The 21,961-nt window shown below is 32.6% G+C and overlaps 3 protein-coding genes across 7 annotated transcripts; 1 reads left to right on the top strand and 2 right to left on the bottom strand.

The window, feature by feature from the left end:
- Positions 1–3,391: 3,391 nt before the first annotated feature.
- LOC123259389 (glucose-induced degradation protein 4 homolog) lies at positions 3,392–6,550 on the bottom strand. 3 transcript variants are annotated; one of them, XM_044719865.1, is made up of 5 exons: positions 6,339–6,550; positions 5,645–6,160; positions 5,405–5,572; positions 3,635–3,867; positions 3,392–3,562 (listed from the first exon to the last, which is right to left on the bottom strand). In XM_044719865.1, exons 2-5 carry the CDS (start codon positions 5,789–5,791, stop codon positions 3,499–3,501), a joined length of 612 nt encoding a protein of 203 aa, XP_044575800.1. In that variant the 5' UTR covers positions 5,792–6,160; positions 6,339–6,550; the 3' UTR covers positions 3,392–3,498. The 3 variants fall into 3 exon arrangements, with proteins under 3 accessions (XP_044575800.1, XP_044575801.1, XP_044575799.1); XM_044719866.1 differs by having other exon boundaries at positions 5,645–6,150; XM_044719864.1 differs by having other exon boundaries at positions 5,645–6,550.
- Positions 6,551–6,782: 232 nt separating this feature from the next.
- Positions 6,783–13,951, top strand: LOC123259387 (nucleoporin Nup188). The gene is made up of 3 exons (XM_044719859.1): positions 6,783–6,902; positions 6,973–7,183; positions 8,307–13,951. Exons 1-3 carry the CDS (start codon positions 6,880–6,882, stop codon positions 13,875–13,877), a joined length of 5,805 nt encoding a protein of 1,934 aa, XP_044575794.1. The 5' UTR covers positions 6,783–6,879; the 3' UTR covers positions 13,878–13,951.
- On the bottom strand, positions 13,410–20,805 carry LOC123259388 (mesoderm induction early response protein 1). 3 transcript variants are annotated; one of them, XM_044719863.1, is made up of 6 exons: positions 20,207–20,805; positions 19,870–20,005; positions 17,549–18,733; positions 16,141–16,268; positions 15,821–16,046; positions 13,410–13,488 (listed from the first exon to the last, which is right to left on the bottom strand). In XM_044719863.1, the coding sequence occupies exons 1-6, from the start codon at positions 20,314–20,316 to the stop codon at positions 13,474–13,476; spliced, it is 1,800 nt and encodes a 599-aa protein (XP_044575798.1). In that variant the 5' UTR covers positions 20,317–20,805; the 3' UTR covers positions 13,410–13,473. The 3 variants fall into 3 exon arrangements, with proteins under 3 accessions (XP_044575798.1, XP_044575795.1, XP_044575796.1); XM_044719860.1 differs by lacking the exon at positions 13,410–13,488 and having other exon boundaries at positions 15,414–16,046; XM_044719861.1 differs by lacking the exon at positions 13,410–13,488 and having other exon boundaries at positions 15,414–16,043.
- Between the last annotated feature and the right edge of the window lie 1,156 nt (positions 20,806–21,961).

Genomic DNA, 21,961 nt, shown 5'->3' with positions numbered 1-21,961 from the left:
TTCATTAAGCAACCTAAAGTATTATAGTTGTATAACAACTCGTCAACTAAAGTTGCGTAGTTATCACTTTTCGTATTCCCTAAAAATTGCTGTGATACTTCCTTAAAACTTCCCCAAGCTGCTCTCTCAATCTCGTTCATCTCATATTCAAGATTAGCATCCTGGAATAGAGTCCGAATTTGGGGTCCATCAAAATTCCTTCTTTTATTTTAGCGTCACTTGTAGCAGGAACTTTTGCGACCAAGTACTTACAACAGTTTCCATCTTTATCCAGAGCTTTTGACAAATTGCTTCATAAGGCCAAGCTTGATATGAAGTGGGGGGCAGCGAGTGGTTGGGAGGATCAATTAGAGATTGTCGCGTCGCATTGTGAGGGCCAGGATTTAACTTTGCTCCTGTTGGCCATTCTTTTTTGAATGTAATGATTCTTTCGGTCTCGGCTATCCCACAAACATAAGAAGCAGGGGTACTTTGTGAACCCTGATTGTTGGCCTAGCAATATTGTTGCAATTTTCAGATCACCACAAACCTTCCATTGATGTTCTGAATAGTTTATTTTATCTAATACAACCTGTAAATTGTCATAAGTCTCCTTTAGTTTAGTCGAATGAGCTACTGGAATCGGTGCCAATAAGTTTCCATTATGAAGAAGCACAGCTTTAAGACTTCGCCTAGAGGAGTCAATAAAAGCCCCCATTCGTCGTCTTTGTAAGTGTTTGGCTTCAACTCATCGATCAGTCCTTTTACATCTGAACAGTACACAAATGAATTTTCGCTGTCTTTTGTAAAATACTTCCGAACTCTTTTTCCCTATCACGATAAAAATAAGCTGTTGTATTTTTAGCTAATAAATTTTTTTCCTTAAAGCTGAGGCTAAATGTTCAGCTTTTTACCTTAGATAGTCCTAAGTCTCGTACAAGGTCATTCAATTCAAGTTGATCGAAGACTTCAGGGTCTTTACTTCTAGGAACACCACTCGGGATGTATTCTTCATCCTCAGAATGGATCTCTTCGGGTTCAGGATCGATTTCTTCAAAGTTATCTTCAACTTCCATCTCTTCATGTTCATTCACTGGTTCAGGAGCTGCAGGTTCTTCGACATTCAAAACTTTTCCTGCTGGCACAACTGATGTTACGTTGGCATATTGAATTTTATGTTTGGTTGTCGAAGAAAAACCTGAAACTTCCGTCGTGCAAAAATAGCAGTTTTTGACTCGTTGGTGCAGACCAAATCACAGGTTTTGAAAATTTCAAGCACTGTTTACTTTTCGTCTGCTCCCAACGAGTAAGCATCGTGTGACACCGATTGCAAAGTGAATGTGGTACCCAAGTTGCTTCCCAGTTCGTAATCTGGATACCGAAGCAGGTTTCGTAGACATCTTTCAATTTGTTTGAAAAAGATCTACGACTTTTCGTTACTTCAAATTCTCCACATATGTAACAGAAGCAATTGGAGTTTTTGTTACATATGTGAGAGACACTTCTTGTCATATTAAACGCTTCAGAAGCCAAGTCACCCACTAATGAAGAGCTGCAGTCACTTGATGACGACGCCTGCGAGCCTGCTTTCTCACTCTGACCAGACGCCGATACTGGGATTCCGGGTCCCTGCATCGTAAAACACTTATTACTTGTGCCTGCCATGACGGCATTCAAGCCGTTAACCCAGGGACTATGCCAGACGGTCCTGTTGCCCGCCGTCACCACGTGGAGGTGCCCTGGTTACAGGCACAAGCATTTAAGCAAGAAATCGATTCTGAGCCCAAAAAGTTCCTAGAAGTGAAAACCCTGAAACATCAGCTTAAAGAAAAAAATTTATTAACTAAAAATACAACAGCTTATTTTTATCGTGATAGGGAAAAAAATCTGATAACATTTTTAAAACGGCGAAAATTCATTAGTGGACTGTTCAGATGTAAGAAGTTTGATTGATGAGTTAAAGCCGAACACTTTCAGGACGAGGAGTGAAAGTTTTTCATTGCTTTGTCTAAGCGAAGTCTCAAAGCACCGACTCCAGTAGCTCATTTGACCAAAAATCATTGAAAAGTTTGTGGTGATCTGAAAATTGCTACACTAGTTAAGCCAACAATCTGGTTCACAATATATCCCTTCTTGTATGTTTGTAGGATAGTCACGATCGGAAAATTCCCTACAGTAGAAAAGAACGGCCAACAAGAAAGAATTTGAATCATGGTTCTCACAACGTTATGCGAGAATCTCTCATTAATCCTTACAAGTACTTGCTGCCACCACTTTATATCAAGCTTGACCTTATGAAGCATTTTGTCAAAGCTCTCGATAAAATGGCAACTGTGTTAAGTACTTGGACGAAAAATTTCCAGCTATAAGTGACAATAAATTGAAAGAAGGAATTTTTTATGTACCCCAAATTCGGACTCAATTCCAGGATGCTAATCTTGAGTATGAGATGCACAAGATTGAGAGAGCAGCTTGGGGAAGTTTTAAGGAAGTATCTCGAAATTTTTAGGGAATGTGAATACAAAATTGCACTATTTACAATCTCATCTTTCACACTTTCCTGAAAATCTTGGTAATTTCAGTGAAGAAAGAGAAGAAACATTCCATCAAAACATGAGTGGATGTCAATATGATGGTAGATCATTGTTGGACTCTGAAGAGAGATTTACCCGAAGAAGAGAGGAAACGAAAGAGAAACCCTTTATGCAGGACGTTTGAAGATAAAAGGGTGAGATATAAGCGGAGAACGAATTAAAATTCAAATCCAAAGGGTTTTGATGATATTTTCCGAATAAATTAATTTTTTAAGTCTTAAGACGAAATACTTTTTTTTATGCACCACAGATCGAATGATATGATTTTTTTATTTATGTTGAATAATAACTGGATTTTTATTATATTACATTTGATTTTTCCAATTTTCGGGGTTTTTGCACATTTGTTTGATGTTTTCGAGACGTCTGAGTTATAAAAGTTGGAGATTTATATGTCGTCGATAAACCTACATGAAAATCATCATATATTTAGCTCAATACATTTTTTATCACAATATTGGGAATTTTTGTTTTTTTCGCAATTTTCATGGGTTTTCGGGATTTACTTAGACTTTTAATGTCTGCTGATTTGAGTACACTTCATATAAGTATAAAGCAGATCGAAATACGTGAATATCATGCATAGTTAGAATCTAAAAAAATTTTTCAATCACCAAAACCCCCAATTTTCCCGTTTTTTTTCGGTTTTTTACAGTTTTCTCAAAATCCTAGGGTGTAGGGGCCAAACGGACCTCAAATTCGGGTTCAGCGGGTCAAATTACATGGGAATATATGTGGCGCGTCCCAAGTACAGACAACTTTTTTTTTTTTGTGTGCCGGTGTTTTCAATCAAGTTATACTTAATAATTTTGCTTTCGAATCTTTATGTAAATGTTATGAAAAAAATAATGAGATCTGTTTGCTTAAAAAAAAGAAGACAAAAACTCAAATTTTTGTTGTCGTTGCAGTGTCACATGCATCTATTTCACCTGAATTCGTAGATTTGTATACTGTGTTCTGGAACGTGTCTCAAATTTAGAGATTGATACCTGAAAAAAAATTATTTATGAGAATTCTTTTCTTCTTTTTTATAAAAGTAATTGAAATTGTTTAAGACATACCATTCGGAACTTCGATGATAATAATAACCCTCAATAGAGGCAGCAGACTTTTCAAAACAAATATAATAAAATCCAGCGAACGATGCACCGTTTATATCTTTTATTGTATGATCCGGAACTAAAAAGTGTTCCTTCCATCTCATAAAAACAAAATCAGTTCCTTTGAGTGCTTCATAGTCGAAAGTGTCGGAATTGAAAGATTTTGCGTATTGACAAAATGATTCAAATTTACTCTAAAAAAAAATTTATTAATTATTAATAACTAGCAACCTTGCAGTCACTATTTGACTGCCGTGACTTGTTATTTATAAATAGATAAAATTTTGCTTTATTAAATAATGAATTTTGTTAAATTGCACTGTACTTTTTTAACTATTGACGTTTTTAAAGATATAAGCTCATCCTGATGTTACACTCATCAAAAGCTTTTATTTGACTACCCACATGCATTTTGATATATTTTTCATATATACATATATATAAATATATAAGATATATATGAAATATTGATGTGGGTACTCAAATGAAAGGTTTCCATGAGTGTAATGTTAAAGTGAGCTTATTTCTTTAAAAATGTTAATATTTCAGACGATACAAGGTCGTATCTTAATTATGTTAAATTGCACTGTACTTTCTTAACGATTGACATTTTTAAAGAGATAAGCTCATCCTGATGTTATACTCATCAAGAGCTTTCATTTGAGTACCCACATGCATTTTTATATATTTTTCATATATACATATATATAACATATATAAGTATATGAAAAATTGATGCGGGTACTCAAATGAAAGGTCTCGATGAATGAAACATCGGAATGAGCTTATATCTTTAATGTTACACTCATCAAGAGCTTTCATTTGAGTACCCACAAGCATTTTTATATATTTTATATATATATATATATATATATATATATATATATAAATATATAAAATATATGAAAAATTGATGTGGGTACTCAAATGAAAGGTCTTGATGAGTTCAACATCGGGGTGAGCTTATATTTTTAAAAATGTCAATATTTCACAAGATACAAAGTCGTTTCTTAATTATGTTAAATTGCTCTGTACTTTTTCAACGATTGACATTTTTAAAGATATAAGCTCATCCCGATGTTACACTCATCGAGAGCTTTCATTTGAGTACCCACATGTATTTTGATATATTTTTCATGTATACATATATATATAATATATATAAAATATATAAAAAAATTGATGTGGGTACTCAAATGAACGGTCTTGATGAGTATATTGACGGGATGAGCTTATATCTTTAAAAATGTCAATATTTCATAAGATACAAAGTCGTTTCTTAATTATGTTAAATTGCACTGTATTTTCTTAACTATTGAAATTTTTAAAGATATAAGCTCATTTCGATGTTACACTCATCAAGAGCTTTCATTTGAGTACCCACAAGCATTTTTATATATTTTTCATACATATATATATATATATATATATATATATATATATATATATAAATAAATATATAAAATATATGAAAAATTGATGTGGGTACTCAAAAGAAAGGTCTTGATGAGTTCAACATCGGGATGAGCTTATATCTTTAAAAATGTCAATAGTTCACAAGATACAAGGTCATATCTTAATTATCTATCTAGAGATAGAGCATTTGTTACGATAGCAAATGTTGTTAAGATAGCCAAGGGCTAAATAAATATTATTATTATTATTTTCAAATGCAGCCTAAATACTTATCATTAGATACTAATTTAAAAAAAAAACATTTAAAATAAATACCCAATGTTTTTTATCAACGTCTTCATCAGCGTCCCACTTCCTGGTAAGAAACGGGTATTTTTTCGAAATAATTTCTCCGTCAAAGAATGTCGTAAGTGTAGGAAACTCTTCCGTTAGACCTTTTATTTTCAGGTATCCGCATAAGTAGCTATTTTCTTCATCTACGTGCTAAAAAAATAAATAAAACAATAATACTTATTTATAAACATCAACATATATGTTTATTTATATAACACTAACCTGCAAAACTACTTCAACGTCGTAGCTGTTGCCTTTGGACTTCTGGGAGCCTTGGAACCGAGATCCATTGTACAGGAGAGATTTAGTGACTCCTGGTTGTTTTGAATTAGCAGGCGGCGGTGGGACAGCATCAACTTTAACCGGCATCCTCTCCGTCTCGAGTTAGTTACTCTAGACTCTGTCTGCCAGTGAATGAATCTGCATCACAATCACAGTTGTCTGTCAGCAGCAGGTTGTCGCTTCGTTTACTCCGTTTTAATATGGAAGGCCTCTTGATAAATATATTACTATTATTATTACCAATGATTCTATTTATGTAATTTCAAAGAAGATAATAAGTCTTGGTTATAAATATTTACACTGGAATAAATTATTGTCCGTAAGTTTTTTTATTTTTTTTTTAATAATTATCAAATACTGCCACTCCCAAATAACTTTTATAAATATATACAGCAATCCCAGAAGATAAATGTCCAGAGATTTATTATCGACACTGTAATAATGTCCTGTAAAATACTTCACAATTTAAAATAATAATTATTTATTTATTTAATCTTCCACGTGAATATAATTACTAAGTCTTTAAAAAGTTTTTTAAATTTCAATAAAAATTAAATCACAAGAATATTTTACGTAAATTTTGATGATCAAAAGGTCGTTGTGATCATGATGGTGCTCTGAAAAAATTACATACCGGATGTTCACATTGGTTTGTTCGTATATAAGTAATTTCTCGAAAATATATTCTGTCTGAAAACTATGGCGGATATTTGCACTAAAATTTTTTTAAGCTTTATTATTATCTGCGCAATTTATTATTTAGAATTATTCAATTAGTCTTCACTGACAATTTTATTTTTTACATTTAAATAAATATTTTTCTTAGTCAAAAGACATTTGTTTCTTCATAAAATATTTTGAATTCGTCGTATTAGTTTTACTAAATATTAATGACAAAAATACGAGCGTGTCTGACAAAAGAGAAGCCATTAAAAATAAAAAACACGAGAGACAATGGAAGAAAAATATTCACAGTGGCGCCGCTTTATTTTTTTGTGGCACTAATTTTTAATACCACCTACCGGCTGATGGTCAAAACATTGCATTTTAATTTTAAAATAGGTTAGAACGTCCCGCTTAATTTTTATACACAACCTCAAAAGTGTAACCGTTGAAAAACAAGTATTATTTTTTCATTCAAATGTGTTTATATTTATAATAATTATTTTTATAAAATGGAACCTTTAGGAAATGTACCGTAAGTATTATAAATATTTAAAAATAAAAATTTTTTATTTAAATAATTTAATTACAATGATATTTTACAGCTATTGCAAGGGTTTGTGGTCAGTTATTTCTAGCACGACAAGTCGATGTGAAAAAGCACTTGTCGTGGAAGAAATAAAAAATGCAACTGAATTATTAAAAGAAGGTCTTATATTTTTTAAACCCTTCTCTGAATCCTCCTTGGAGAAAGTTCAGAAATCTAACCCTGGGCCTCGGATGCTTGATCTTGTGTCCAAGCTTGCAACTTTTCTGGTAAGTAAACCCTGAAATTTTAATCAAAACAAAAAATAAATTTAAAATGATATTCAAGTTTGCAGTTACTTGACAATTTTTTAATTTTATTTAATGATACTGAATTTAATATAAAAAAAAAATGTTCTTGAGTCAAATAAGGTAAAAGACTCTGTTATGTGTATTGACACTGGATGACATTAAAGTTAGCAGTCACTACAGAATTTTTTAATTTTTTTTAACAAAAAAAATTGTTTTTAAAAAATTACATTTTTAATTTTTTTAAATTTCTACATGTCAATTTTTTTTATATTTTTTTTGCCATAATTTATTTGTTAAAAAAAATTATTAAATATCTACTAAATTTATCATCATTGACACTGGCCTAGTTATTGACATTTTTAATTTTATTTTAATAAAAAAAAAAAAAAATAAATCAACTCTAATAAATTAAGAAATATAATTTTTAAATTATAAATTTTAAGATAATTGGTTTTTTGAGAACATTTAATTCTTTTAATTAGAATAAAATTGTAAGAGTCGAGCAACTAAGCTAATGTCAATAACTGGGTCTTTTACTTAATATATAATTTTGAAGAACTCGATATTCTTGATTTGAGTAGAAAAATTCTTGATATGAAGAAATTTTACTCCATTCAAGAATTTTTCGTCCTGATTCAAGACAATTACCCTTTTTAAAATTATATTCTTGGTTCACAAATTTTTCTCTTGAATCAAGTTAATTTTTTTTCCAGTGCAGACATCTAAAAATTTTTTAGATTGTTATAAAAATTAAATTATAAAGAAAAAAATTTAGCGAAAAAATTACAGATGTAGAAATTTTTTAAAATGATAAGTAAATTAAAAAAAAAAAATTCTTTTTACAATAATTGATTTGTTATAAAAATTCGAATAATCATCAGATGCCTGCTAATTTCAGTATCATTTTATTTAACAAAAAAATTTGTTCCAAAAAATTATTTTTAAAATTGCAATTTAATTTTTTCAAATTCCTACAAGTCAATATTTTTTTCTCTTTTTATTTATGATAATTTATTAGTCAAAATTATAATTAAAATTATCAAATATCTGCTAAATAAATTTAAATAAATTAAAAAAACATAATCAATTAATTTTATAACAGAATTTAGATGCCACAATCGCCTGGGACTTGACTCTAAACTACATGATCTATGAGTACAGAAACAGCGGCGAGACATTCGCATCGCACCTCGCGGATATAACCTCCATGAAGATTTTAATCGAAGATATCTGGACATTTTATTACTCCGAGCGAATCACATTAATAAAATGCTTAAAACTAATAATAGAGTACCGAGACAACAAGCGCCATCCTTACCAAGCAGAATTTTCCGAGTTTTTTAAAAAAGCGTCTTTGGAATCAATTCTAGAGTCTTCACTAAAGCAAATAGACCGCCTCAAGTCAGCCAGTATCGCCAACAGATCTCACCTTCTCACAGACGATCACCTCCACAAATTATACAACAGCACCCTGGTAGAAATGCGTGAGCTGCTCCACATAGTCACAATGTTACTAGACACCGTGCAGCCCAGCGATTTCCAGAACATCTACGAGAGCGTTTGCGGCGAGCCACGTCGTCTGGCCGGTACAAAAAGCCACGAGGACAAGGAAAAAATAATAAAACAACTCGAAGAAATTCGTCACTGTCAAATCGCTTTATTTGTAGTAGCCCTTGATGTAACCAAGCGATACGAAAACAGCGCGAGTAGCGACGAGGTTTACAATTGGGTCCAAAGTCTCAGAGAAAATATCCAAGAATTAGTAGAGCCTAAATGCCGCCGAGACAGTTCTCCAGAAGACGGTCCGCTGTTGCTAGTCTGGATGTTGGTAAATTTCGCAGTAGAGCCTGAAAATTCTGAATTATTAAACCGCTTTAGACCTTGCGGAGTCCGAGCAGTGCAGCTGGATGTCTTCCGAACGCTTCAGAGTGTCCTGGACAGCGAAGTAATCAACGAATCAACTCAATACGCGCAAGTAGTACGCACAAGTATCTACAATCTTTTATCATTATTGTGCTCCTTTGTCGACGAGGACAGGCTCAGTAATTTTGAAGGAATTTTCGACGTAGTTGCAGCAATATTGCGTTACCCTGAAACAGCAACAGAATTTTGGAACGACAGAAATGAAGAAGGCGGTCTCTGGCCGCTTTTTCACCGAGCTGTCTCGCTGTTTCCGTACAGATTTGAACCACTAACGCGGATTGCTACTGGACTGGCCAACGCTTCGCTGTCCAGTGCTAAAAAAATAGCCGCTAGATTAGAGGAATTAGACTCGGTGACTCTAGAAGAACCCGTTCATCGTAACTTCACTACCAACTCTGGTCCCAGACAGCCTTACCGGCCTTATGAAAAAGAATGTACCCTCCATCGCAATGAATTCACAATTCCTGATAATTGCGAGAGGATTGTTCTGGACAGCGATAAAGAAATTGTTTTATGGCGGACCAAGTCGAGGTACGGCGACGCTTTTCATTATAAAATTGAACTTCTGTTTTACTACGCCGGGAGCGGAATAATGAATGTTGTAAACCAGCAGACAAGTTTACCAGAGCATGTAACTTTAGGATTTACTCTACTGGAAGCTTTGTTGGCCTCTGATGTGGACTTACCTTTAGGTATGGTGATCCCGACTGAACTAAGCCTGGAAGTAATTAACAGATTCTGTCACTCAATTCTACCTAGAAGCTTGTACCTACTTGTCGCAGCGTGCTGTAGAGTCACGTCAAAGCTAGCTTTGAAATACCCTGATGAAATATTCACGCGAATGCGAGTGGGAATTTACCCGAAGTTCAACGACTGGTACCAAGATATTAAAGAACTAGCTCGTGCATTTTCCTTCGATGGAGGTCTTGTTGCGTCTTGGTTGTCCGGGATTGAAACTATCGAGCATCGTTATCCAATTCTCAACGCTTATTTAGACACTTTGTATAATTATTTAGTGTCTAAACACAGCGAGGAAGCGATGTACAACATGGAGATCCCAGGGATGGTTTTTTTACTCCAAGGAGTCTTGCCTAAATTAGACTCTTGGTACTTTACCTCCGAGACGGAAAGAATTGAGCTCTGGCTTAAATCAATGTCTTGCATTCATCACGCGCTGGATGTAAATTTACCAAAAAATGACCCTAGAAAAAAGCTTCAGCTAGTTGTTGCTTACAGTCTTCTTTATTTAGAGCCTCGGCATGCTTTGTTGAAGCTTGTAAGAACTGGAGAAAGAAATCTAAGGAACCAAATGATGAACGAGTCTGATTGGATCAGCGGAAAAGGGTTCAAAGTTATAGAGAGTGTAAGGCTAGCTCTTTCATTAGTAAACCGGCTTTTGATGTTCAGACAAAGTCTAGGACTCAGCGATGATGAAAGATCTCCTTTAGAAGTAGCTCTGTACACTTCACCATCGCTGCCCACTGGATTGTTAATCGTACCGACGATTGTTAATTATTTATACGTCGAATTCAGTCCTTCTTTGCAAGCAATGGCAGTCAGTTTGTTAAAAAAATTCGCTCAAGGATTTTCCATGTCGCTTTTAGTTTGCATGGGCATGGACGGAACGTCCATTAGAGTGACCTTTGCCTCGCGTTTGATGTCTCCAACTTGCTCCGCAAAAGTAAAGGTCGCGATACTGGAGCTAGTGGCAGTTTGTTTGGAACGACAACCCGGATTAACAGAAGCGCTGTTTAATATCATGCACCAAGCGGAGCAAAAAAGAATGTTTCCTAAATCTGCTGATCAATTTTTAACCGAAGGCTGCAGCCACTTTATTGAACTTTACTTAGAAAGGATTTCTAAAGAGAAAGAAATTGTTTATGACAAACTTTATGACAATACAATGAATTTAATCCGCGCAATTTGGTATAATCGCAATACAATTCTTGTTAATTATTTTAGAAAACGTGAAAAGTTTTGGAACCAAATGTTCGCTCCGCTGTTTAGACCGCTGGTTTCTGGCTCTCGAGGGTACGCTTATTTAATTGACATTGCAACGCTTGAATTGTTTGAATCAGCGCCTCCGTTGTTGCCTGAGAATGATTTTACGAAGAATCTGGAGATTTTTTTGTACAAAGACAATCATTGGGAGCGATTTATTGAATATATTTTAGCAAATCCAGCCAGTGGGATGGATACAGACAAAATTGAAGAAGAAAACGGAAATACCAATGAATCTCCATTGTACGAAGCGAATATTGAAGCTTGGTATCATTTTATAGTCACCTTAACCGACAACAAAGTATCTAGTGAATTAATGACTCAAATGGAAGCTTCAAGAGTTCAGTTTATGATGCGCTACACCCTGGACTCGCTTTCACTAAGAATAAAACGGACCAAGACAATAGGAGATGCGAGGATAACAATGCTGCTCGCATCTCTGGCGCTTAGATGTGTCTTCACCTGGAAATTAAAGTGCGTAGACGAGCAACAAGCTTTTATTTCAAGAATTGTTCAATTAATGGAAGATATTTTCCACTCTTACGACAACTACGGCGCTGGTTTGAGAAGAATATTAGTTTCTTTATTACTAGGGTGCATCCAGCTGGTAAAAGGAGCTATGGCTGAAGACAAAGCCAGCTTGGAGTACCTTTTAATTCAGTCATGCTTGCTGTCTAACATCGAATTGCGCAAGCTGAGCGACGCTGTAAAGAAAACTCAAGAAGTCCAAGCCGCTAGTGGGAATATCAAGCATGTAGTTGAAGAAGAAAACGATATTATTGATGGGAAAGTATCTTCTGATTCAACAAAATCGACTCATAAATCAACACCAGCAACCTTAACTATCAGCATGGTGACTCAATTATTGCAGTGCATTAATCAGCAAGACCCACTGAAGTACGGGAACAGATCAGTGTGTCTCCACCTTCGTCAACTAGCTCCAGATTTAATGTCCTGTCTAAGTACTTGTCTGCAAAGTCACAGGTACGTAGGTTTCAGTCGCGCAGGGCTTGAATTATTAGGCATGCTTGCTAGATCAACGACTTACAATCCTCCACCGAGGCCTATCGACGAGCAGGAGTCAATAGCGAAGCTCTGGCTGGCTCTAGTTCCTCCTGAGAGTCTCAGGAACAGCATGCTAGAGTGTCTCTATGATGACAGGACGTGTCAAGGCCAGTGGAGGTGCCAGGATTGGTGGATGATTTATACTCTGGGTCTGGAATTCATCACGGGGCTGATTATGAGCAGCATTGGCTTTGGCGGGCAGTCGTCTTGTCAGTCGACCTATGTAACGTCAGTGGTGATTTTTTTGGGCTCGCATGAAAATCAACTTACTGAAGTGGCGACTTTATTGAGACACACCGCAGACCCTAGGGCCATTGATCTTGTCCAGTCGCTGGTTGCTTTGATCTCTGCGTTAACTATGCGAACTTCTGTTTGGGAAATGATACAACCTAGTGTACGTGAAGGTCTTATGAATTGTATGTATTTAATTTATGACAGTACAGTTAATTTATTATTACGTCCGAGGATACTTAAATTTATAATTGACGGTGTAAGTGTAGAAAGTGCTGAAGATCTTCATTGGTGTGATGAAAAATTACCGAGTAATGAGCTTAAATTAGTTGTTAATAAATTGATTGTCATTAATTGGTGGTGCGCACAATCTTTTGTTAGATTTTCTCCGAGGCTTAATGCATTGGTAGACACTATTTACACCCAAAATTTTTGGCACACACCACTAGCTGAAATTAACTTTGGACCACCTCAAATGTCTATTAATTCTGGGCCGAGTTTAACTTATGGAACAATAATTAGTTCTACTCAATTGTTTACGCAAGCTCTTAATGTACATCTTGCTATTAATTCTTCGCCAGTAACTATTCAAAGGACACCCTCTAAAGATGGTATGGACTCGGCAAAACGTGAATGGGAACGTTCAACCCCGGAATATCCAAGGAAAATTCATCCCAAAGATTTGAGACGTGTCTTCAATGTTTCAGGACCGGCTCATGCGTATTTTGATCACTCCGGATACGCTTCTAGTCATGGATTACTTGGCAATCCTCGGCTTCTTAGGCGCCCGTATGATCCTTTAATTTGTGAAAATACTATTCTTTCAAGGACAACGCCGTTCTCTCACCACACCAGACACGTGTCCAAAAACGGAACTCAAAATCAGAGCGTTAATGTTGGACAGTCCATTAGGGTTGACGCAAATCCCTGGTTTGATTCGATGGATAAAAATAATTCAAGGCTTGCTTTAGAGATAAATCTTGTTCTGGTTCTCTGTCAGACTTTGGAAGGTGTTAAGAGCCCGAGACTTGCACTGAGAGATCGTCAGCTTATTGCCCGTGAAACTGCAAATGAGATTGGGATGTTCTTTGATTTTCTCGAGCAACGAGCCTCTGGATTAAGCGATTGGGATATTCAGGGTGCTTTAGTTGGTGTTGGTATGAACGAAGCGTCTGTGAAAATTATTAAGCCACCGGTTAATGTGTTAACGATTAATGCTCAGCTCAGTGATCAAAGCACGATTAATAAAGCTCCTGTTAATGCTATTGAATATAATCTTGGGGAGGGTACGTCACGTGATGATGCTTCACAAGAAAAGGAAGTACGGCTTGATGATAATATTGTTTCAACTGGGTGTTATAATATTAGTTCTTATAAAATTAAATTTTTGTCGTTACTTGGAAAGCTTTTTAAATCTACGTTAGAATCCCTCGATTCTGCTCAATATGGATAATTTATCTACTAATTAATGTTTTTTTTTTTTCAATAAAAAATTAATTTGTACATCGATATAAGTAAACTTTGAATTAATAAAAGGAATGTTTAATATAGGAAGGTGGATTATTTTTATAAAGCAAACAATCCGATTTTTATCTGTCGTGCTAGACGTAATTCATCTAATATTCAATTATTATTATTATTATTTCTTTTTTTTATACGATACAGTAGAAAAATATAATTCGAAGTGCTAAAGAATATCATGCTTTATGTCTTCACATTGCCGTAGCTCTGTTTAATTTTTATTTAATTTTTTTTTTAATTAATTAATGATTGTTTAATCAAATTTGGTTATCGGAAAAAATAGACTAGAAAAAATTTTAAAGTTATAAAAAAACTCATATTATTTCATTAAAATTATAATAATAATACTTAAAAAAATTTATAATTTTTATTTTATAATAATTTTAATGAAGGAAAAAAAAATATTTTTATTATTATTATTATTATTTTTATTTTATAATAATTTTAATGCAATAATATAAATTTTTCATAACTTTAAAATTTTTTTTTAATTTTTAAAAATAAGGTAAAAGCCCCAATTATTGACAGGGGTCTAAATATTGACACCCTAAATTATTTTAAAATATATTTAATTATCTGTAATAAGAATAACTATTATATAAATTTTTATTAAATTCTAATTAATTAAAAAATTGTAAAAAAAATTACTGTCAGTTCAAAATATTAAATATTAATTATTAAAAAAAAAAATAAAGGTTGCACCAGTTCATCAAGCCAGCTTACGAGCGTCTATTTTCTTAACAACTTTGGTTAGAAAAGCATTTTTTTTTTAATTGCCGAGTTTAAATTTATTTCTTCATCTAATTATATTTTTTAACCCGTCAATAATTGGTGTATCCAGATACTATATTTAATTATTTAAAATTAATCAGTAAATATCACAGATTTAAAAAAAAAAAAAATTGATTAGTAAAAACATTCTCATTACTTGATACATTACCACAAACAAAATTCAGCGATATTGATATTTGATTGCTTAAAAAAAAATAAAATCGTAACTTTGTCTCTTATAGTGTCAATAATTGGGGCTTTTACCTTAATAATGTTTTTTTTTTAATTTTTAATCATGTTTTTTTTTCTTATCAAAATTATTATAAAATAAAAATTATAAATTTATTAAATTATTATAATTTTTATTTTATAATAATTTTAATTTTAATAAATTATTATTATTATAATTTTTATTTTACAATAATTTAAATAATTTTTTAATTTTAATAAATTTATTAAATTATTATCATTATTATAATTTTTATTTTAGAATAATTTTAATAATTTTTAATTTTAATAAATTTATTAAATTATTATAATTTTTATTTTATAATAATTTTAATGAAATAATATGAATTTTTCATAACTTAAAAATTTTTTCCAGGTCTATTTTTTCCGAAATTCATCAAATTTATATTAAAAATAGCGGTAATTTACTAGCAACAGTTATAAAATATCGTTCTAATGATGATTTGTGAACAATGAATTAGTGTAGCGATTTATTGTTTATTATGTGTAAAAACAATAAAAGTATTGTTTGTGAAATAAACGACAATGGCAACGGCTGAGAGGTAATGATAGTCCACAAATAAATAGACTATCCAACAATTAAAAGCATGTAAATGACAAATGCTAAGGCGGCAAGTGTGGCAGAACGTTGTCTGATGACGGTGGCAAAGGTGGCGGATATTCATGAGATGATTCGTGATTTTGAGGACCGGTAGGTAGGTTTGGCTGAGTTACCATGGGTGTAGACATAACATTTGATGAAACGTTTGAAGTCAACGACGATGACGATGACAGAGGTGCTGTTGATGACGGGCTCGAGGGAATTAGAGGTGGAGGAGCGGGAGGAGGTAAAAGCGACGACGTAGCTGACGTTACCGTGGCTGATACGGAGTCCGTACTATTGGCATCACCCAGAGGGTCCTCACTCGTGGCGCCGTCCCACGACTCCGTTGACTTTCCTCCCTCGTTGTGATTATTTGTCATGTTAGGATTCCCTCGCTGTCGCTTCGCGTCGCCGTGGAGCAAACAGTTTACGTTCGGCGAGCTGCTTCGGTCACGAACTCCCTCTTGCTCCTCCAAAAATCTGTCCATGTAGTCTCTGCTTGCGGGTTTATAAAAATAAATTAAGTTAACTAGTTGTTTTATTTTTTGTTTTAATTACTAATTTTTTTTTTTATTGTATGATAGGCACTCACGTGATACCCGGGTGCAGAGCATATTTTTTCTTTTCTAATCTCGCTTTGTAGGTGAATATATCATGTCTTTCAGTTTTCTTCCATAAATAATAAAATTGAACAAGTTCACCAACAGACCTTGTTCTTACCTAAAAAAAAAACAATTTATGTAATAGATTTTACTTCATGATAATTTTGAAAAATTTTTTAACTAATAAATTACTAGCCACTATGTGACTGCCGTGACTTATGAACTATGAATAAATAAAATTTTGCTTTATTAAATAATGACTTTTGTTAAATTGTACTGTACTTTCTTAACTATTGACATTTTTACTGATATAAGGTCATCCCGATGTTACACTCATCAAGACCTTTCATTTGAGTACCCACATCAATTTTTCACATATATATATATATATATATATATATATATATATATATATATATATATATATATATATATATATATATATATATATATATATTATATATTATACATATGAAAAATATATGAAAATGCATGTGAGTACTCAAATGAAAGCTTTTCATGAGTGTAACATCAGGATGAGCTTATATCTTTAAAAATGTCAATAATTCAGAAGATACAAGGTCGTTTCTTAATTATGTTAAATTGCACTGTACTTTCTTAACTATTGACATTTTTACTGATATAAGGTCATCTCGATGTTACACTCATCAAGAGCTTTCATTTGAATACCCACATGCATTTTCACATATTTTTCATATATACATATATATATATATATATATATAAATATATGAAATATTGATGTGGGTACTCAAATGAAAGGTCTTGATGAGTGTAATATCGGGATGAGCTTATATCTTTAAAAATGTCAATATTTCAGAAGATACAAGGTCGTTTCTTGATTATGTGAAATTGTAATGTACTTTCTTAACTATTGACGTTTTCAAAAATATAAGCTCATTCTGATGTTACACTCATCACGAATTTTCATTTGAGTACCCACAGGCATTTTTGATATATTTTTCATATATACATATATATAATATATATAAATATATAGAATATTGATGTGGGTACTCAAATGAAAGATCTTGATGAGTGTAACATCGGGATGAGCTTATATCTTTAAAATTGTCAATAGTTCACGAGATACAGGATCATTTCTTAAGTATGTATCTAGAAATAGAAAATTTTCGAATGCAGCCTAAATACTTATAATCATAAATTAACTATTAGTGAAGATGACATAAAACCATGAAAAGGCAAAACTCCATATCAAGACTTTTCCAACAGTTTTTTATGAAATTTTTTTCTTATATTTTTCTAACAATTTTTTCAATAAAAAAAAAATTCTAAAAATTTTTAAATGTCGGCTAACTTAATTTTCATTTGAATATTTACAATATATACTACTTGTCTAAATTAAAAAAAAAGTACCTTATTTTTCTGAATAAGATGAAAATCTTTCCCGTAAGCTCTCAGCCCGGACTCAAAGTTATGACATTCTTCTTCAGACCAAAGACTAATCGCATCTGTCGGAGGTAATACATTCATTCTGCGTCTTCTGAGCGCTTCATCAAGATTATACCCACATTGGAGCAATAAATACAGAGCTTGTTCATCATCCCGAATGTGAGCACCAGCCGGAATAGAGTTTACTTTATTCGTGGGTAATTGAGCGCGTTCAAGAAACTCCTCAGTCGCATCCTCCGGTATATAAGTAGGATTCCAAAGAATTTTATCTTCATTTTCATACGGAAGAGCATCATCATAGCGACAGAGACCTTCAGGAATAGTAGCCTGATAATCACTACCAACCATAATAGTCTTCTTCCACTCCTCTTCATCGGGACTATAATCACAATCGTCATCCTCTTCCTCGCTCTGGGGACGTGAGACGCTGCGAAGAAGCCGCGAGGAGCCACCACCAACATTACCACTTCCAACGCTGCTGACTCCGTCAACAACTTCCCTTGACACTCCAGTCCCCTCACCATCCTCGTCATCATCCTCTTCTTCGTCTTCTTCGTCATCATCATCTTCTTCATCAACAGGTCTGCCAGCGCCATTGTCGTTATCATCGCCTCCACCACTGTGCGCATTATTCCCAGGCTCGCCACCACCTTCTCCATCAGGCGGAGCGTCTCCTCCAGGACCACTAACTAAACCGTCTCCCGCGTCTCTGTTGACGTTCCCATAAGAGACGCCACAAAATCCGTCGTCCCTGTGTCTATCTCCGGTGGTTCCCGAATGACGAGCGTTAGTCGCCTTGGCGCCTATTTCGTTCAATCGCTCGGCTTCTTTTTTCTTCACCATCTCGGTGTAGAATTGTCGAAGACTCGGCTGTGATTTATTCGCTATTTTTCGTCTCACATTGGCATCCTCGTCATCGTCTTCGTCATCTTCATCATCATCGCCATCATCTTCATCCTCATCGTCTTCTTCCTCGTCGTCAAAGTCCTCCGCGTCGTTTTCTCCCGCTTTTTCTGAAGAATTCAATCCGGACTCTGGTTCATCGCCATCTCGAATCAATACCAGCTGATCAGAACTATTTGAATTGTCTGTTGAAGTATGGCTGTAGCCATACTTTGCCAGTAACTCTTTCAACGGCATATCTCCTTCCTGAAATGATTAAAAAAAAAAATATTATCATTTTCACAATCAGATTAATTATTTTTTTGTAATTATTTACAAGTAGGAGCCACCATTTTAATTTTCATTTTTTTGAACGAAACTTTTATTTGATTTTATTGATATTTTTTTTTTTTTTAAATAAACAATTTAAAAATAAAAAGTTGACTAACACAATTTTACAAATTTTCAAAAAAATTTATAAATTTTTTAGAAAATTGTGATATTCAACTTTTTTTTTTTAAATTACTTTAAAAAAAATATATCAAAAAAAAAATAAAATATAACTTTTATCCAAAAAACAGGAGCCAAAATTTTTTCCAACTTTTTGAAGGCAAAAAAGCTATCGAAATCTTTTTTTTTCCTTTCACGACATTTATATCATAAATGCGCCGTAAAAACAAGCAGAATAAAAAAACAATTAAAAAATGTTAATTTTTCACTTAGTTATGACCCAAAGTGGGGTCTACCATTTTAATTTTCATTTTTTTGAACGAAATTTTTATTTGATTTTTTTGATATTTTTTTTTGAAAAATACACGGAAAAAACAAGATGACACTGGATATCATCCCGGACTATATTCAGTAATATCTGTGGTGAGAAAAAATTTCAGATAGTAGCTAGAAAAATTCAGATTATACTGCGTGATATCTGGATTATACTCATTGTAATCTGGATTATACTAGCTACTACCTAAAATTTGTTTTCACTCAGTATAATCTGGGATGATCTCCAGTGTCATCTTGTTCTTTCCGTGTACATAATAAAAATGAACAATTTAAAAATAAAAAGTTGATTATCGCAATTTTAACAAATTTTCAAAAAAATTGTGATATTTTTTTTTTTTTTAAATTGTTCGTTTTTTTGTGTACTTTTCAAAAAAAATCTATCAAAAACATAAAAAAAAAATAAAATAGAATTCCAAAAACAAGAGCCAAAATTTTTTCCAACTTTTGAAGGCAAAATATCGAAATATTTATTTTTTTCACGACATTTATTTCATAAATGCGCCGTAAAAACAAGCAGAATAAAAAAAATGTTAATTTTTTACCTAGTGGCCAAAAATAGGGTGGACTCTACTTATAAATAATTACCATTTTTATTTTATAATAAACATAAAACTAACTTTTTGTAAATTTGACAGTTCATTATGAGAATCTTCACTTCCTTCCATAGCCTCTTCTTCATCTAGAGTTCGTTCGTCGTCAAAATCGTTCATTATCAGGTCTGACGACAGACCTAATTCGTAAGTACGATCCGATCTAAAACAAAAATAAACAAATAAAAAAAAATTTTTATGATACTCAAGACAGCAGCCACCTGATTACTTAAAAACTAAAAACAATAACAGATAAGAAATAAAAATAAATACACTCCAAAAAACTAAAAAAAAAAAATCCACGGCCTGCTATCTCCAGTATCACTAAACAATAGCTTAAAACTAATAACCCAAGCTAGAATACCTTTTGGAGCATCCATTGCCTGTCATTCTTCTGGTAATTGTCCTTCCAACATTCGGAGCGCCAGTACCACTGGCTGTGTTTGCTCTCGGCGACCTGGAGTCTTGGAGCATCTTGTGGATAACAAATCACAGCGTCATTAAACAGCAGCTGTTTGTCACCCACAAACATATCAAAACAGAACGTTATTATTCACAACACAGTCCCGTCTCTCTGACAGAGTTTTCCGCGTCAAAGTACCTCCAGGTTGCAAACAAAAAATCTCACCACTCTACACTTAGTCCACAAAGCTCTTTGGAGTTCATCAGTGCCTCTCAAGATTAACAAATTATCTCAGAAGTAAGTGTATGTATATAATCGCAACGCGCGGGTGCATCGATTCATCGCGCTTCTTATTACAATTACACACAACATACAATACATACACAATAAAATTTAGCGATGCAAAAGCATCGATAAATGGCGTAACCTAGAGACAATACTCCCAGAGTGTTTCTCGGCTTCCCCGACGAGCGCTCTCCAGTCGGCGAGTCCGCCAATCGCTTTTCTTAGAATCTATTTCACAAAACACTCGACCTACCAATTATCACCAGGTATTTCATCTGAAATTACGGTAAAAAATATTATTAGCCTGACGAATATAAATGATAATAAATAAACCTATTTTTTTTTCATCAACAAAAGCTTATCTGGGCTACCTGACTTGACACCTAGCGTAAATGGCGGTCAACAATGTACATAACAGTGATATTAAATATATATAATATGAAATAAAATCATAATACTGAAGTTAGCCGTCAGCTGACAATTTAAAAAATTTTTTTAAATAAAAAAATTCTTCTAAAAATTTTCACTTGTAATTTTTATTAATTTTCATGAAATTAAAGTTAGCTGTCACTTTACAATTTTTTTATTTTATTTAACAAAAAAATTATTTTTAAAAAAATGAAAATAAATTTAGCTGACATTTAAAAATTTTTATGATTTTTTTTATTAAAGAACTATTACAAAAAAAAATTTTTTCATTTGTTAAAAACTTCAAAAACTATAAGTGCAATTTTTTAAAAATATTTTTTAGCTATAAATTAATAAATTAAGCAAAATAAAAAAATCAAAAATGTCGGCTAAGTTTATTATTTTAAAAAATTGCATTTTTAATTTTTTACAATTTCTACATGTCAATTTTTTTTGCCATAATTTATTTGTTATAAAATTATTAAATATATGCTAAATTAATTTTCATTAATTTTCACACGAGGAACTTTTTAATTAAATTTTTTTTTATAATAATTTAATTGCTATAAAATTCTAAAAAAATTTTCAATATCTTACAACTTCAGCATTATAAAATCACAATACTGAAGTTAGCCGTCTGACAATTAAAAAAATTTTTTAACAAATCAATTACAATAAAAAAATGCTTCTAAAAATTTTTACTTGCAATTTTTATTAATTTTCATGAAATTAAAGTTAGCTGTCACTTTAAAATTTTTTAATTTTAATTAATAAAAAAATTTGTTCAAAAAAATTGAATTTTTAATTTTTTAAAATTTCTACATGTCAATTTTTTTTTCTAATTTTTTTTTTTGCCATAATTTATTTGTTATAAAAATCTTAAAATTATTAAATATATGCTAAATTAATTTTCACACGAGGAACTTTTTAATTAAATTTTTTTTTTTATAATAATTTAATTGCTATAAAATTCTAAAAAAATTTTCAATATCTTTCAACTTCAGTATTATAAAATCACAATAC

The sequence above is a fragment of the Cotesia glomerata genome, linkage group LG2 (assembly GCF_020080835.1).
Source record: "Cotesia glomerata isolate CgM1 linkage group LG2, MPM_Cglom_v2.3, whole genome shotgun sequence".
Classification (NCBI taxonomy): Eukaryota; Metazoa; Arthropoda; class Insecta; order Hymenoptera; family Braconidae; genus Cotesia; species Cotesia glomerata.
The sequence above is the reverse complement of the archived record's forward strand: the minus strand, read 5'-3'. Positions and strand labels throughout refer to the sequence as shown.

Coding starts and splice junctions, on each gene's coding strand:
- LOC123259389 (XM_044719864.1), bottom strand. CDS start 5,791: ATGCCGGTTAAAGTTGATGCTGTCCCACCGCCGCCTGCTAATTCAAAA. Junction 3,868..5,404: donor ACGTTGATAAAAAACATTGG/GTATTTATTTTA, acceptor ATTTTTTTTTAG/AGTAAATTTGAATCATTTTG. Junction 3,563..3,634: donor TATCATCGAAGTTCCGAATG/GTATGTCTTAAA, acceptor ATTTTTTTTCAG/GTATCAATCTCTAAATTTGA.
- LOC123259387 (XM_044719859.1), top strand. CDS start 6,880: ATGGAACCTTTAGGAAATGTACC. Junction 6,903..6,972: donor GAACCTTTAGGAAATGTACC/GTAAGTATTATA, acceptor GATATTTTACAG/CTATTGCAAGGGTTTGTGGT. Junction 7,184..8,306: donor CCAAGCTTGCAACTTTTCTG/GTAAGTAAACCC, acceptor ATTTTATAACAG/AATTTAGATGCCACAATCGC.
- LOC123259388 (XM_044719860.1), bottom strand. CDS start 20,316: ATGCTCCAAGACTCCAGGTCGCCGAGAGCAAACACAGCCAGTGGTACT. Junction 18,734..19,869: donor AACTGTCAAATTTACAAAAA/GTTAGTTTTATG, acceptor TAATCATTTCAG/GAAGGAGATATGCCGTTGAA. Junction 16,047..16,140: donor GCTCTGCACCCGGGTATCAC/GTGAGTGCCTAT, acceptor TAAACCCGCAAG/CAGAGACTACATGGACAGAT.